The sequence below is a fragment of the Ascaphus truei genome, chromosome 4 (assembly GCF_040206685.1).
Source record: "Ascaphus truei isolate aAscTru1 chromosome 4, aAscTru1.hap1, whole genome shotgun sequence".
Classification (NCBI taxonomy): Eukaryota; Metazoa; Chordata; class Amphibia; order Anura; family Ascaphidae; genus Ascaphus; species Ascaphus truei.
In genome coordinates, this window is record NC_134486.1 from 23678816 (window position 1) to 23694745 (window position 15930).

General features: G+C 42.5%; 1 protein-coding gene across 2 annotated transcripts in view; it reads left to right on the top strand.

The window, feature by feature from the left end:
- Nucleotides 1-15930, top strand: part of PLB1 (phospholipase B1) — a 113886-nt gene that overhangs the window by 43442 nt on the left and 54514 nt on the right. For both annotated transcript variants that reach the window (XM_075595412.1, XM_075595413.1), the window contains exons 21-27: nt 413-464; nt 2934-3014; nt 5320-5385; nt 6201-6301; nt 10879-10960; nt 12339-12443; nt 15026-15121. In XM_075595412.1, the coding sequence (XP_075451527.1) occupies nt 413-464; nt 2934-3014; nt 5320-5385; nt 6201-6301; nt 10879-10960; nt 12339-12443; nt 15026-15121 (583 nt within the window). The remainder of the gene's footprint in view (nt 1-412; nt 465-2933; nt 3015-5319; nt 5386-6200; nt 6302-10878; nt 10961-12338; nt 12444-15025; nt 15122-15930) is intronic.

Genomic DNA, 15930 nt, shown 5'->3' on the forward strand with positions numbered 1-15930 from the left:
TATTATTGTGTATTTAAAGAACAATAAGTACCAGAAGATTATGTGTAAGAAAGATCTGTAAAAAAAAAAAAAACATATTTTCTTTCACAGGAAACATATACACAAAAATACTACTTTGGGAATGATTGTAATAAGTGACATTGATACATATTTTTGGGGAAATAAAAGGTCCATATCCTGCATGCTGTGAGGCTGCTTCCTTCTTCTAATGAAAAAGTTCAGATCCATTCATATTAATTGGAGGGGAAATGTTTTCCTACTGAATATGGGGCGTCTCACTCTGCACTCAATGCTGTCTCCGCGGTTTGCTGGTTATGTTTTTGACACCCCCATTGGTCATTTTGGCAAATGTTGTCTGTATCATTCTTTTTTTCCCAATAGCCCCATTTCACCCCTGTTTCTTATCTTGCAGTGATATGCCCACTCAGGCCGACATATTGGTGAAAATGATGAAGAATGACTCTGTGAGTCCGACATTAGGATCTGTTTTGATTGGGGGGGGGGGGGGGGGGGGGGGTTAAATCGAATGTAAAGTTAACGTTCAAGACAAAATTAATGGGTCCACTCATCACCTTTACTGCCACAAGGGGCACCAAAGGGTTAAGGTGTTCCATCCCTTTAAACAGTTTAGCAAATGTGGCCCTAAGTATCGGATAGTATGCAGTACTCCCCATGATAGTATGCAGTACTCCCCATGATAGCATGCAGTACTCCCCATGATAGCATGCAGTACTCCCCATGATAGTATGCAGTACTCCCCTTGATAGTATGCAGTACTCCTCATAATAGTATACAGTACTCCCCATGATAGCATGCAGTACTCCCCATGATAGCATGCAGTACTCCCCATGATAGCATGCAGTACTCCCCATGATAGCATGCAGTACTCCCAATGATAGCATGCAGTACTCCCCATGATAGTATGCAGTACTCCCCATGATAGTATGCAGTACTCCCCATGATAGTATGCAGTACTCCTCATGATAGTATGCAGTACTCCCCATGATAGCATGCAGTACTCCCTATGATAGCATGCAGTACTCCCCATGATAGTATGCAGTACTCCTCATGATAGCATGCAGTACTCCCAATGATAGCATGCAGTACTCCCCATCATAGTATGCAGTACTCCTCATGATAGTATGCAGTACTCCCCTTGATAGCATGCAGTACTCCTCATGATAGTATGCAGTACTCCTCATGATAGTATACAGTACTCCCCATGATAGCATGCAGTACTCCCCATGATAGCATGCAGTACTCCCCATGATAGCATGCAGTACTCCCCATGATAGCATGCAGTACTCCCCATGATAGTATACAATACTCCCCATGATAGCATGCAGTACTCCCCATGATAGCATCCAGTACTCCCCATGATAGTATGCAGTACTCGCCATGGTAATTTGTGCATCAAATGTCACAAATTGTATGTCAGTTTGATACATCTCACTCTTCAATAGCACAACATTAATGGCGACCCAAATCTGTCCAAATAAATGGCACTAAAATGGGTGAAACACAGAAATTGGTACACAACATGATCAATACTTCATTAATTGATAAGTCCATAAAGAGCGGGTGTCTACCTCAAGGGTTTTGATCGTCCTTTCATTTCATAACCTCCTGTGACTCGTCACCCTATTGCTCCATATAACCACTCTCATGGAACAAAATAACCCAAAATATCACGATTGCATATTATAACTGATGATTTTAGCCCTATCTTGGAGCTTGGTACACAGCCCACACATAACTATGGCCTTGTCTGTTGTGTTCTCATTGTCCATTGTACTTGGGTGACGTTTTAATGCAAGTCCTATAAGAATGAGTGGTAATGTGAGGGTGGCTCCTTTGAAACCAGCACCCAGGGTGCCCCTCTTTTTGAATTGTCAGGATCAGGTGACCTGTTTTATTGGGTGAATGTGTGGACTCCCCATTTCAAGTCAGGTGATGAAAAAGATAAGCAGGCAGCCTGAGGAAAGGCTTCTAAACGGGCAGTGTAGTACTGTATGTCTATGACCTGCTATCCTGACACATAGCACAGGACAGAGCTGCTCCATGTAAGAAGCTCAGACGTTATCAGAGCCCCTACTAATCAATAGCGGAACTACCATATGTGCAGGCGGTTTGGTTGCACTATGGCCCACCACCTCTAGGAGCCCGTCCTCCACGCCCTGGGACCGTGTTCTGGCACTTATTTTAGCAGGCTTCCCTCTCCCCCTTTTTCCTCCTCCCCCCCTCTCCCCTCCCCCTCCCCCCTCTCCCCTCCCCTCCCCCCCTCTCCCCTCCCCTCCCCCCCTCTCCCCTCCCCTCCCCCGGGACACTTCCTGTGGAGCGGTTGTGGTAGCAGTGGAGGCCAGGTGTTCCTAACATGGAAGTTAGACCGCACCGGAAGTCGGCCCCAACTTTCACAGCCACCGCCGAGTGGAATCCTTCGGTCAGCGCCACCACACGCGCTCCACATGTAGGGCCCCGGGGGGGGGCTGGGGGGGTGGAGAGGGAGGACTTTTTTTATTAACTTTCACCTGGCTCACCAGTCCCTAATCCCCCCACTGCTGCTGATGATTTGCAACATAACGTATCCAAAGGAAATTGCAGCACATTTAGCCTTGCAGACATACTGTACTCTCACTTTCTCTCAAAAGAGCATTGAACTTAACTGATTAACCCAGCTCTAATCATCATAAACACGGGGAAGACTGACCAGCAAAGTACAATCATTAAGCACACGAAAGAAAATGCTCCTCACTGTCTTACCTTTATTAACCCCTCGAAACCAACAAATACCAAATGATTTACATTTTATGTGTGGGGTTTGGTATTTTTTTCTAATTAATTTCACTGTATGTTACCTTCTTGCAGAGAATTAATTTCACTGTATGTTACCTTCTTGCAGAGAATTAATTTCACTGTATGTTACCTTCTTGCAGAGAATTAATTTCACTGCAGATTGGAAGCTGGTCACGCTGTTTATAGGAGGAAATGATCTGTGTGGCATCTGTAAAGATCCGGTAAGTCTACCAACCTGTAAAACCCTTTTGCCACTTGGCAACATACCGTAAATTTGAGTTGCATTAAGGTGAAAGCACTCAGCCATGTAACAAGTTCAACATTTCATGGTTGTTTCATTATTTCAAATCTGTTCAATAACATTAAAAATGTAGATACAAAAGCCTATCTACAAAAATCGCAATGAAAGAATAAATATATTGTACCTGCTAGTTAGATCCCCTTCATTGCTGATGGGGCGTGCAACATATTGCAGGCTGCTCTGGCAGTGAAAGTGTTAAGGGTTTACGTTAAGGCTAATATCTACCCAGCTAAATGATGATGCTGCTTTAAAGAAACAAAGCAACTATTTATAAGAATCTACAAATAATGTGTTTAAATCGTACTATTTGCTCACTTGGCTACCAGCATCCACCTTATCATAACACCCCATATCCACTGCAACGCTACAGATCTCCTGTTTCTATATTTCTGCCGTACCTGATGGAGAACCCTGAGAGGTTCGAAAGTTTGTAACACATCATCTATTTGTTGGTCACCCAAAAAGATATCACACTACCTACTGTACACTCCTTCTCCCTCCTTTCTTACTTACACCCCATTATTTCTCAGTGACCGGAAACTATGAGGGTTACAGTATGTACAAAACATCTCTATAAGTCATTTTGTTGTCAGACAGACGCACAGAAGAATACTGTAGCAAGTTCGTTCGTCTCCGGGCGCCACTGGATAAAAACAATTTGTATGTGTTGTGAGTGGTGCGTGCGTCAACTTCTTTTCCATAAAGAAAGAAGTAGAACTTGGGGCTGGTGTCAGAGGCAGCGTTTGGATGTTGGCGGCGGCGGCAGAGAACATATGTAAATGATGTCATGCAATATTAAACTTCAAATATGCACCCGTTTTGTGTGCCATAAATCCATCAGAATAGTCGGTCAAGTTTTTCTTGGCGTAAAAGACAAGTGCAAGAGGACGCAAACACTGCTTAATGCGTTAATATGTATGAGCACGAGGCGCAGCGTGCAGAGTAGGAAAAACGCGAGCCAACTGTAAGAACATGAATTGTTACATTGTGCGAGCATAAACCGCCAATGATTTTAGGTGAGGGGTGGATTTCTCTGACGCAATGCGCTCTTTCAATTTGTCTCCCAAAAAAACTATTCTTTATCTGAGAATTTCACAATGTGAAATAAAGAATATCTAAAACATGACTTCATATTTACTCTCCATTATATGGTTGGTAAATAATTACCGCATTATTTTAACTCTAACCCAGACAGACAGAACATTGTTTAAAACGTGTGAGCAGTGCAGAGTTACCATGAAATACAGTGCTATTCTTCAAATATAATTTGTCACATTTCTTATATCCTCATTTGTGAGATCCCAAAAACAGATTTGTCTTTTCTACCTATATTAAAAACATTTATTTTAGTCTGGTAAAAGGTTAAACGAAAGTATTGAAAAAAAAAAAAAAAAAAAAAAAAAAATATATATATATATATATATATATATATATATATGTGTGTGTGTGTGTGTGTATGTGTGTGTATAGCAGTGATATTTACAGTTTGGACATTACATCACTCTTGATCTGTGATAACAAATGCTGCATGATATCACTCCTCTATCTGGTAATACGTATGCGCCGTGCTTTATTGCAGCTATTTAGACAGTTGTAAAGTATGATAAGTATAACTGGACCGGATAAATCCCTTCATGTAAGAGAGATAAATAGTCATGGTTCTTTGAGCAATGTCTCCACACCTAATAACGTACATTTGTGAGGTCAATCAAGTTCCAGAACTGTCTACAGACCGTTGGTTATATGACTATGCATTTCTTTTATTTCTGAGCCAATATTACAATGGGAGTTGAGCACCCCTGATGTAAGGTACAACAACATATACAGTATATCAGTATTTTTCAACCATGGTTCCTAGGAAGTCTTGGGTTCCCTGTGTATCCCTAAAGGGTTCCCTGTAATTTTCAGGTCATATTAAAATTGCACCAAATAGAGAAGAATTTGTAATACATCTGATCTCAGATGCGCTATTAGAGAGGGTTGGGGTTTCTGAGAATTTTCCATAGAGTTCCTTAGCTAAAAAAGGTTTGAATCCACTGCAGTATATATATATATATATATATATATATATATATATATATATATATATATATATATATATATATACTGCAGTGGATTCAAACCTTTTTTATATATATGACGTTATATATATATATGACGTTATGTACAGTTATACTTATTACTCTTTAATGAGGATGAATCGTTCTTTCTTTCTTTTTCAACAGATCTATCACTCTCCAGAAAACTTTGTTAATTATATCAAGACAGCACTGGACATATTCTATGAGCAGGTAAAACAGACAGTTTTGTTTCCTTGTTTACATGTTTTCATATTTTATTCACATATCAGCGCCCATGTGCACCTAGCTTTACAGCCAGGATACACCTCAAAATACAGGGACCTGTAATACAATAGAGAGTAAGTGCGCCCACCATACAACTAAAATGTTGTTAGTAATGAATCCCAACCAGAATTTACAATCAACGTTAGTGGGCGGCCATAGCCTACAACATTGAATTTTATTAGAATACAAGCACTTAAATGTGTTGGTACTATGTGATTTAATCAGAAAATTGGCCAGTGGCTTCAGAAGTGTTTAAATCAGGAGAGGCCAACTCCAATCCTCAAGGGCCACCAGCAGGTCAGGTTTGAAGATATCTCTGCTTCATCACGTGTGTCTCATTCAGTGACTAAGTCAACAACTGAGCCACTGATTGAGCCACCTGTACTGAAGCAGCAATATCCTGAAAACCTGACCTGTTGGTGGCCCTTCAAGACTGGAGTTGACCACTCCTGGTTTAAATTGTTGATCGTTTTTCAGCCTTGAGAAAGAACATACCACCTGCTGGAGGTGCCCGCGAGCTTTAATGACCAACTGCGGGTCTATTATAGTCTTCTTTTAATCAATTATTTTTGTCCCCAGGATAATCTGCTGTATCCCAGCCTGTATTTGCAGTACAAAGTGTTATACACACGCCCAGTGCTATATAAGAGCAAAATAATAATTTCTAACTGAAAGGCGTATACAATTGTCACATACAGTATCTTATGGGTGACGGGATTAAACCATCCATCAATGGTACGAATATGAATCTCTCCTGACAGGTCCCGCGGATATTCGTGAATCTAGTGTCCGTTCTTGACATACTTCCACTGAAAGAGCTATACGATGATAAAAGAACCCGGTGCCCACAGACCATCATGAGGTGGGATTTTCTCCTTCGTCTTGCTACAACTTCTTGAGATGTTACTCTGACATGCGGGGCAGTGGTCCCATAAACAGGACACGTGCCAAGGCCTTGAAACAGACACATGGCACTTGGGAGAAGGTAGAGAGATTGAGGAGATGTTGGGAAGAAGAGGAAACAAGAACAAGGGCGGAAACCTAGTAAAAGAAAATAAGATAGAAGATGAGTAGGGAGTAGAGAGTTGCCAAGGAATGAGAGAAGCAATTCATATATGTAACACACATCTTATTTAACGTATCACTCAACCACAATTACATTTGTATGGCAGCTGTTCAGAAGATGATTAATTAGATATCTCAAACAAACTTTCTATGTGTATTTCATTTTATTTTTTTACAATTAAATGAATTTAGTTGCTGAGGTTATTACATAACTAAATACAACTAAATGCTACATTTACAGTTCGATGTCTGATGTCTGATGCAAGACACAGTCTCACACAGTCTCACACTTCCCTGACCCCAACACACAAACCCTGCGGTGAGCAGAATTTTATTGAACATGCCAATATTTAGTCAACACATTTTTCTCACAAATGGGCTCAAAATAAATACACATTTTACAGAAATGCCCATTTAAAACTCTTTAAGGCCTGGTCCCCGCTGGCTACTGGTGGCGGACGCTGCAGGGACAAGAGCCGACCCCCGCTGCGAGGGGGGGTCGCCGCAATGCGCCGACAGAAACTCCTGCTCTCAAGAAAATTGAGAGCAGGAGTCGTGACGGAGCGCAAGGCCACGCCCCCCCCGGCGGTTCAGCCAATGAAGGCGAACCTGCCGGGGGACGTCAGAGCCGCGCCCCCGTCAGCTCTCTGCATACCGGGGAACTTGGCTGCACGCCCAATGTCCAATCTACATTTCAGATACCATATGTGACCATGTCAGCAATAGGGCAGTGCATAATAGGATATGGTATAATGCTTACCCATTTCTTATTCCATGGTATGGTTACTAATCACATCGAGACAAGGATTCACAATAACCAGAAACAAGTCAATAAATGGAGGATAAAAGGCCAGAAGAAAAAATAGAATGTGTGCGATAGCAGAAAGCATAAACACCACTGATAAGACCAGATCTCAGGGTTACAAAGACATATTCAGAGCCTCTTATCAATAAGTGCACTAATTACTCTATAGCACGCTGCCTATGTGTATCTCCTGTTCTTCAATGTCACTGTTTAGAAACCCTGACCTGATGCAGTGAAGATACTCTAGTGTAATTCAGCTAATTGATACGTTTTAACTGCCTGAGCTGGGAAGGACATCGCTTGGTTGATCGTTTTTAGAGGCTAATTATAGTCCCCGTCTGGGACACTTTACATGTTGACTGATAAGCTGTACTCAATAATGGTTAACAGACCAGAAACAAAGAAATTGGCAGCAATTAAGGACCACTTGGTTCAGCCATTCTGCCCCTTCGTATAAGCTGCTGCTAAGCATCAGTCCCCGTTCAATTGTTGGATCTATAATGCTGTCTTCATTATTTTCCACACACGGGATGTCCTGTTTGTCCAAACATCTCTCAATTGATTTATTGCATTATCTTCCATCAAACCTTCTAGGGGACTGCCGCATGTATTCAAGCCATTTTAATGAACAACGCTACATCCTTTTTTCCAACTCTTCCACCTTTTATACTGTAGTTCTTGTTACGAGCCTCTCCTGCCGCTCCCACCATTATTTCAGTTCTTTGAGGTTGTTCAACCCCCCCTGACGTGTTTTATGAAGCCAACCATGCATTGTGGTTGCTCTTCTGTGAATCCCCTCTACTTTGCTCAAGTCCATCTCAATATACTATGGCTTCTAGGACTAAACACAGCACTATCTAGTAAGTGGCGTCTTACCAATGATCTATTATCATTTTCTTGTTTTTGTTACGAATATCCTTTTCTATTATTTCAAACTTTTTTTAATTGATTGTAACAGGGTTTTACAGCTGGGTCTTAGAACGACATTTTTGAAAGTATATCATTAGAACACATTTTGTACATTGAAACAGATATGTAAAATTAAACAGATCACACAGTATTGCTTATTTTCCTGTGAACTCTTTAACAATGGACCGTTCCTCCTGCTTTCTTGTAAAAAGTCGTTTTGTAAAACCCTTTTTGAAGTTAATAAAGGGATAGAGGAGGAAAAAGAGCTAGTAGTAGAGAGAGAGGAGGGGATTGGGGGGGGGGGTGGAGATCGGGGGAGGAGCTATTCATGGGACTGAGATGGGGGGGAAGAAGGGGAGAGGAGAGAGGGACGGCAGGGGGCACTCTATTGACCGAAGAGATCGGGAGAGAATAAAGGGGGGCAGGGAGGAAACTATCTCTCCTTGCCTCCACCCAACCCCGCCCCGCCCGCCAGGCCTTCAGGTTCAATTTTCCTTCTTTTGGTATCTTGGTCCTCTCTTTGCTTTGCATCCTTTTTAACTGGGGCCATGGTTCCCAAGAATATCCTTTTCTATACAGACGGGTATCCTACTAACGTTCCTCACACAAAATCTGCACTGTAATGTTTAAGGGATTAAGGGCCATGTTTACTAAATAGTAACACGTCATAAGACACTTTCACACAATAAGACAACGTATGTCCTATTAGCTTAAATGTCCTATAGAGTAACACCACTTTGTAAATATACAAACCTAATGATAGTTCATAGAACTCATTAAACAAAACATTTTAGAGTTTGGATTTGGATATATATATATATATATATATATATATATATATATATATATATATATATATATATATATATATATATATATATATATATATATATATGAAATAATTGGAATGGGTTTTGCTTTCTTTAGTTACTGCCTTTTGTGCGTTGAACTGGTGCAAAAAAAAAGCAGGACTGTACCTCTCATGAACTCATGGATGTACCTCTCATGGGTTTGCGGGCTCTCTGAAACCTTTAAGATTTTTATTCTGCTAATGATTTTCTCATATGAGATGAATCCTAATAAGCTAATTACCTGTATCTCATAGGAGGACCTGCCACTGGGAAGAGCTTTTATTTTGTACCAGGAACCGCACACAATATTTCCCAAGACAAGTTTCAGTTTTCTTGTTCGATTCATTTTAATGTTTCATTTGTAATAAACAACCCTCTGTTGCTGTGTAGTCACCTACTTCTAGGGCAGCGACGCCAAACCTTTTTTACATTGTGTACCCCAGCAAGGAAATATTTATTCCACGAACCTCTAGTCATATTCTCTTCTCATCATAAATCAGAAAACTGTGCGGGAGCACACAATTAATAAGGCCCCAAACGGCACCTCAGGCGTGCAGACAGCATGCGTGGTATGGCTGTCAATGACTGTGGGAGCTTTCAAAGTCATACCCCACAAGGCCTTGCCACTGTGGATGCAAAGCATTCTGGGGAGCGACTTTGGAAGCTTCTGCTGTAATTAATCGCTACTATACCATGCACACTAAGGTGCACCCTTATAACCCTCATAACATTTTTTTTTTTGGTGAACCCCTTTGAGACCCCTCCCCAAACCCTCTGTTGGAAATCACTGTACAAAAGCTTCAAATTAAATATCACTCATGACTTACAGTAGTATTCACTTTGACATTTTGTTTATGCCAAGTCCTCTTATTACGGAACAATTAAATGTGACTCTAGTTTGTAAAGCGACAGTGAAAAATAAGACAGGCATGTACAGTAACTCCACACTTTTGGGTTCAATACAAAAAAAAACTGCAGAGTAACGTTTTAAAGCAGGTTAGAAAACTCAGTGCAGTATTTATATATTTATAAAAATGTTTCACCAGGAAGTAATACATTGAGAGTTACCTCTCATTTTCAAGTATGTCCTGGGCACAGAGTTATAAAAAATGCATGGTTACAATAAAAGAACAGTGTTATACACAGGCGGCACATTTTATTTGAGTGCGGCTAGCTCCGCAAGCCTGGGGATGCCCCGGCATGCTAACCGCACTCCCTCGGCGTGGGAGCCCTGGTGTCCCGCGATGTGGGGGACGGCGGCAGGGGGTTCTGGGCAGCGGGGTGGAGAAAGCCGGACCCGGCAGCGGGGTGGAGAAAGCCCCGATCGGAGGGCGCTCCTCCATGTCTTCGGCGCGCGCCCGGCACCCTCTGGCGCGCGCCAGGTTACTGCTGCGGCCGAGAACGGGCAAATGCTCGAATAAACTCGACCGCAGCAGTAAAGTCACTTCACAGACATTTCATGGACAGATAAAGTAGGAAAATTGGGTACAGGGGATAAAGGGCTGTTGAGTTTCTGATAGAAATAGAGCAGCTTTAACATCAACTAACATCAGTGAACGGCAGCAACCGGCTCACGCCCTTTGGCCCTTCAACAAAGTTCAAGCACATGTTAACCCTTAGCACGCTGGTCCTGTGCAGAGGGGAGCAGTTCTTGGGGGGGCCCATTCAGGCTGTGCGCCTATGGGGCAACGCAGATATACGCTGGAGTGAACAAAAAGATCTTTCCTTTGTGTCCCTCTGTTCTCATCAGCAATCAATATGTGAAGCACAAGGCTATTCCATAAAATGACTTTCTCTTTATCTCTGCAGGGCTTTGTGCAGATGTGTGGTGGAGTATGGTGTAGACACTCCAGAAATCAGCACTCTTAAATTATTTAACAAGCAATACCAGGTAAATACGGTGCAACAAAATGATTTCCCCAAGGCTTTTCCATGTTGATTGACAGTAGAATTGGAATACACTGTCCAAGTGCTGATTCTGGAACATAAGTGCAACAAATCATTCCATTCTAATTGCAATGCCTGGTTCTCTCTGCTGCAGCACATTATGTGAACTGCCTGATATACAGAAATACTCACAAAGATAGTTACATGGCTTTAATCACTAAAGTGTGAAAACCATTAATGATAATTTGCGATTAATATTATTGATTAATAATGCATATTGCATTTTAATCAATACCCCCTAAGTATTTATGAAGGGATTTTTCTCCACATTTATCGCATTATGCAGCAACCATGTACACATGAATTGTTTGCAGTGTTATCCTGTACTTTGGTGTAACCAAGCCAATGGGTATGGTGTTGCTAAATGTGGGTCAGGCTTTTTGCTGTCCTAAGAATCTGCTTTCCAGGAGATAATATAGAAGACACGCACCTAGTGCAGCTTGTGATATCATTTGTCATTAAAGCCCTTATATCCAGTAGATGCTTTTTATTCCCACCAGTCAGCATCATCTTCATGACAAAAGACTATTTCTCAAAAAAAAAAAAAGTTATTTCTATTGATCATCTGAATATCCACAGTAGAAAAAGGCAGCGAGCGCTCAAACATATACTTAAAAAAAGGTTACTTTAGTGGATTACATATGCAGCGGACACCGAAACGCGTGGGATATGTAATCCAATAAAGTAACCTTTTTTTTTCAAAGTTATGGATATTCACACTTTGGGATTTACTACAGGAAACGCATTTGGTATCTCAGTACAGTGACTAACAGGAGTGCACGCTCAACCTAAAACATTAATGGTACTGTATAATGATCATGTGAAATCATAGGCAAGTATAAAAAAATAGAGAATCAGATCCAGCAACTTGGGATGTCCCTACCCGGGGTCTAAAGCAATACTAAGTATCAAGAGTGGGTGCGCTGACAAAAGAAATCTGGTCAAGATATGGTAACCATGGAAAAATAGAGTAAAGCACACAAAAAATAGAGAGCATTCCATGGGTAGCAAAAAATGTCGTATTAATGACTTAAAGAAGTCATAGTAGCATCCAACCTTTCGGTGCATAGCTTCATCAGGGGTAGAGGTGCTTGTATGTACCGAAACGTTGGATGCTACCATGACTTCTTTAAGTCATTAAAATTAGCTTTTTTGCTACCCATGGAACGCGCTCTATTTTTGGTGTGCTTTACTCCATATTTCATATCTACGTCAAGGTTAACATGAATGCTCCCTGATTAAGAAGTAATAAGAAGTAATGTTGATTAGCTGGTCAAAATGTATGCAATGAATGGTTTGTTTTTTTGTTTCATTCCATTTAGGAAAAAACTCGTCAGTTAGTGGAAAGTGGGAGATATGACACGAGAGAGGATTTCGCCGTTGTCATACAACCTTTTTTGGAGAATCTGGAGTTACCCCGAAAAGAGGTAAAAGGGGGATACATTATTGATGAGTAACAGACAGAGTAGGTGGAACAATAATAGGAAACCCCAATTGAAACAGTTCAATGTCAATAGCTACGAAGGTTTGTAGTTAGAGACCTATAAGATACAATTCTGGGAGACACACAGGGCAAGCATCCAGGGCAAGCACAGGACATTGCCCCGTTCAACCGCCTGATGATGGGTTTCCCAACCAACACTGATACTTACTATTGACAACATTACCCTATTCCCTAGAGGTGGCTAACTCCAGTCCTCAAGAACCTGCAACAGGTCAGGTTTGAAAGATATCCCTGCTTCAGCACAGGTGGCTCAATCAGTGGCTCCGTCATTTTGACGGAACCACCTATGCTTGAGCAGGGATATCTTTAAAACCTGACCAGTGGGTAGCTCTTGAGGACTGGAGTTGGCCACCCCAGCATTAGGTCCTCTGATAGCTTGGATTCCATAATTAGAATGGCTCATTGATATGATCGATTTGAAATGTAAATGATAATGAATATAATGGCCTTTTGTAAGAAATTAACTGGGTGATGGCTAGTCACTGAGCTCTGATCCCAGCCAGTAGAAATTGCCAGGTGCTATAACTCAAACTTTGACCCCATTCTCTAGATTAGCAGTATTACCCTGTTGGCTGGAAAATTGTATGGGGGGATGTGGGGGGGGGGGAAGAGAGAGATAAAGTGACAGCAAGGAGGAAGCTAGAAAGAGATAAAGGGCTAAAAGAAAAATAAAGCCTGTCACGGTAGACCAGGTCCTTTAACACATTTATATTTCAGGGATCATTGAATAGGCAAAACAAGGCATTGAAATAAAATAGGGTTTATTTGGATAAAACCTCGGAAATACAACAAAACACAAAAAACAGAAATATACACACTTACTGGGGCCTGGGGGTTGAGAACTAGCCTTTAGTAGGTGCATGGCGCCCGCTTGCAAGGGCTTACCCTGATCGGAACCTTGTTCCGGACAACCTGGACCGAGATTCAGCAGAAACTCCTGACCGGGACCTAGTCCTGACAGTACTGGAAGTGTTTTCGGCAGGAACTCCTGACCGCGACCGCTACGTTCTCAGATGAGAACTTGGTCCTTGCGTCTGACTTAGTCTCTGCAGGGCAGACTTTCCGAGCTTCAAAACAAAGCCGGTTGCTCTGCTATTTGGGACAGAGCAACTTTGAAAAGCCCGCCCTAGCTTCATCGACTCAAGCCACAAAATCGTCTTTCTCTGACTGGGGCTTCTCCTTACATACCCTCCGCTGGGCTATGTTCAGCATGGAGGAAGAGGAGCGACCAATCAGAGCATGGGAATTCCTCCCCACCAGCCAATAGAAACAGGAGCTCGTCTCTGGGCTGAAGTCAGAGGAGGAGGCGTGCCAAGCCGGCTCGCAAAGCTGGGTGAGCGGGAAATATGATTTAGCCAATGGGAGAAGCGCCTACGAGCTGTGTCTCCTCCAGCTAACTCATTGCCACCTGCTGGGCAGGCTCCACCAAGTCTGGCAGATACAAAGGTGTCCCCACAGGGTGCCCTTTGTTCTCCGGACTTGGCAATTTGCCCTTTCTCGCCCACCAAACGGTCTTCTCACCTCTGGACATCCTCTCCATTTGGGCTCAAAATCCAGGAGTCTGGGGGACACTGGGTAGCCCTGGTGTAATTCACACCACGTACCGGCAAATCATGCCTGCTCGCTGGGGAGAATTAAAGCACTACCGGTAACATCGGGCCCTGATCTCCTGCAAACAAAATAATTGCATTTATACCCAAATATCCCCCCTAAAACTGCCAAGAAAGCTCACAGTTCTAGTTCCCAGGGAACGTGAAAACAGAAAAAAGCAGGGGTCACTTTATTTTCCACATGTAGTATCCCTGGTCCCTGGCTTATGGTGCTTATGTAGCTACCAGGGACCCCACAGTTTCGGGGGTAACCAGAGGGCTTAACCTTTATTATGTAGCCAGGTTACACCCTACCTTCACAGAAGCAAATACAGAAAAAGGGAGAAAAAGATGGGTCACAATGACCGCGGGATAATTATCAGACAGATTAAACAAGAAAGTCAGTGGGGAATAAAGATAATAGAATATGTACATACTGTAGGATAGATTGTAACACACTGAAAAAGGAAAAGGAGGTGGTATCTATGAAAATGAAAAATACTGCAAGAGTTCTTACAGTTATCACTGAAGAGACCTGTGCTGAGGGGTATATCTTTGCATATATTCATTTTAGTGAACATAATATTGTCTGAATTTTTTTTTGCCATGGGCCGTCAGTGCTCTGCGATATCAAAATGATCACGTGTTTCATTACGTGAATATGCATGTGTATGCGTGCGTAGTTTAATTTATAAAGCGCCTGTCTACGTATCTGCCACTGTACAAAAGAGGCAATATATTACAGGAAATTAAAATACAATAAGTGCAGCGGAGATAAAGTGGGGCAATAGGAAGGGAATGCCCTGCCCCGGAGAGCTTGCACTCTACGGGGTAATATAGGCGGCAGCCGGACTTCTTATTTAGCAGAGATGTTGTAGGATCTTGCTTATAGCACTGCCTGTTTTCTTACCTTTAGGACGGTGCTCCTGACAGATCCTATATGGCCCCAGACTGCTTTCATTTTGCGGAGAAAGCTCATGCCCAGAGTGCCCGCGGCCTATGGACAAACATGGTAAGTGCCTGGCAGTAGTGGAAAACCTGGCGCCCCAAAGCCCACACAAGGTCAGCCTGCCTCTGCAAGGCCTTGTGTTTTCCTTCCCGATCACAGCTGTGAAATCTCCCAGCCCTGTTTTATCCGGGAGATTTATTGAGGACAGAACATTTTTTTCGCTAGCCTTTTTCCGTTGTCATTTTTCTAAAAACCTATTTTCTAACTCGGTCTTGATTAATGCCGCTCTGCACCCTCTGCTATATTCTTTCCTCTGTTAGATCCAAGTTCCCAGCTATTCTCTTATTGAAACAGAACAGTACGTATTGCTGAAAAGCCACGGATCACGTGCGGTGACGGGTCTTATCTGCCATCAAATTCTATGTTTCTATGAAACGTGGCATTGTGCTTTTTTGACGGACCTAAATATGTAAAGCTTTAGAGCACATCAAATAATGACCATCGAAATGTTAAAGAAGGGGTTAATTGGCTGTGGGTTATTCCTGCATTGTTGGATTTACAGTATGCATTGCAAAGTGGGGTTGGGCTGGGGTGACATCACAATCATGTGATCACTAAGGAGTGACCACATGATCGTAACTTGCTGGAGGGGCCTTAGTACTCCGGAGCAGGGGTGCTCCACTCCAAGCCTCAAGACCCCCCCCCAAGAGGCCAGGTTTTATGGATATCCCTGCTTCAGCACAGGTGGTGCAGTCTTCGACCGAGCAACTGATTGAGCCACCTGTGCTGAAGCAGGGATATCCAGAAAACCTGACCTGTTAGGGGGTCTTCAGGACTGGAGTTGAGCACCCCTGATCTAGACCAACACCCCC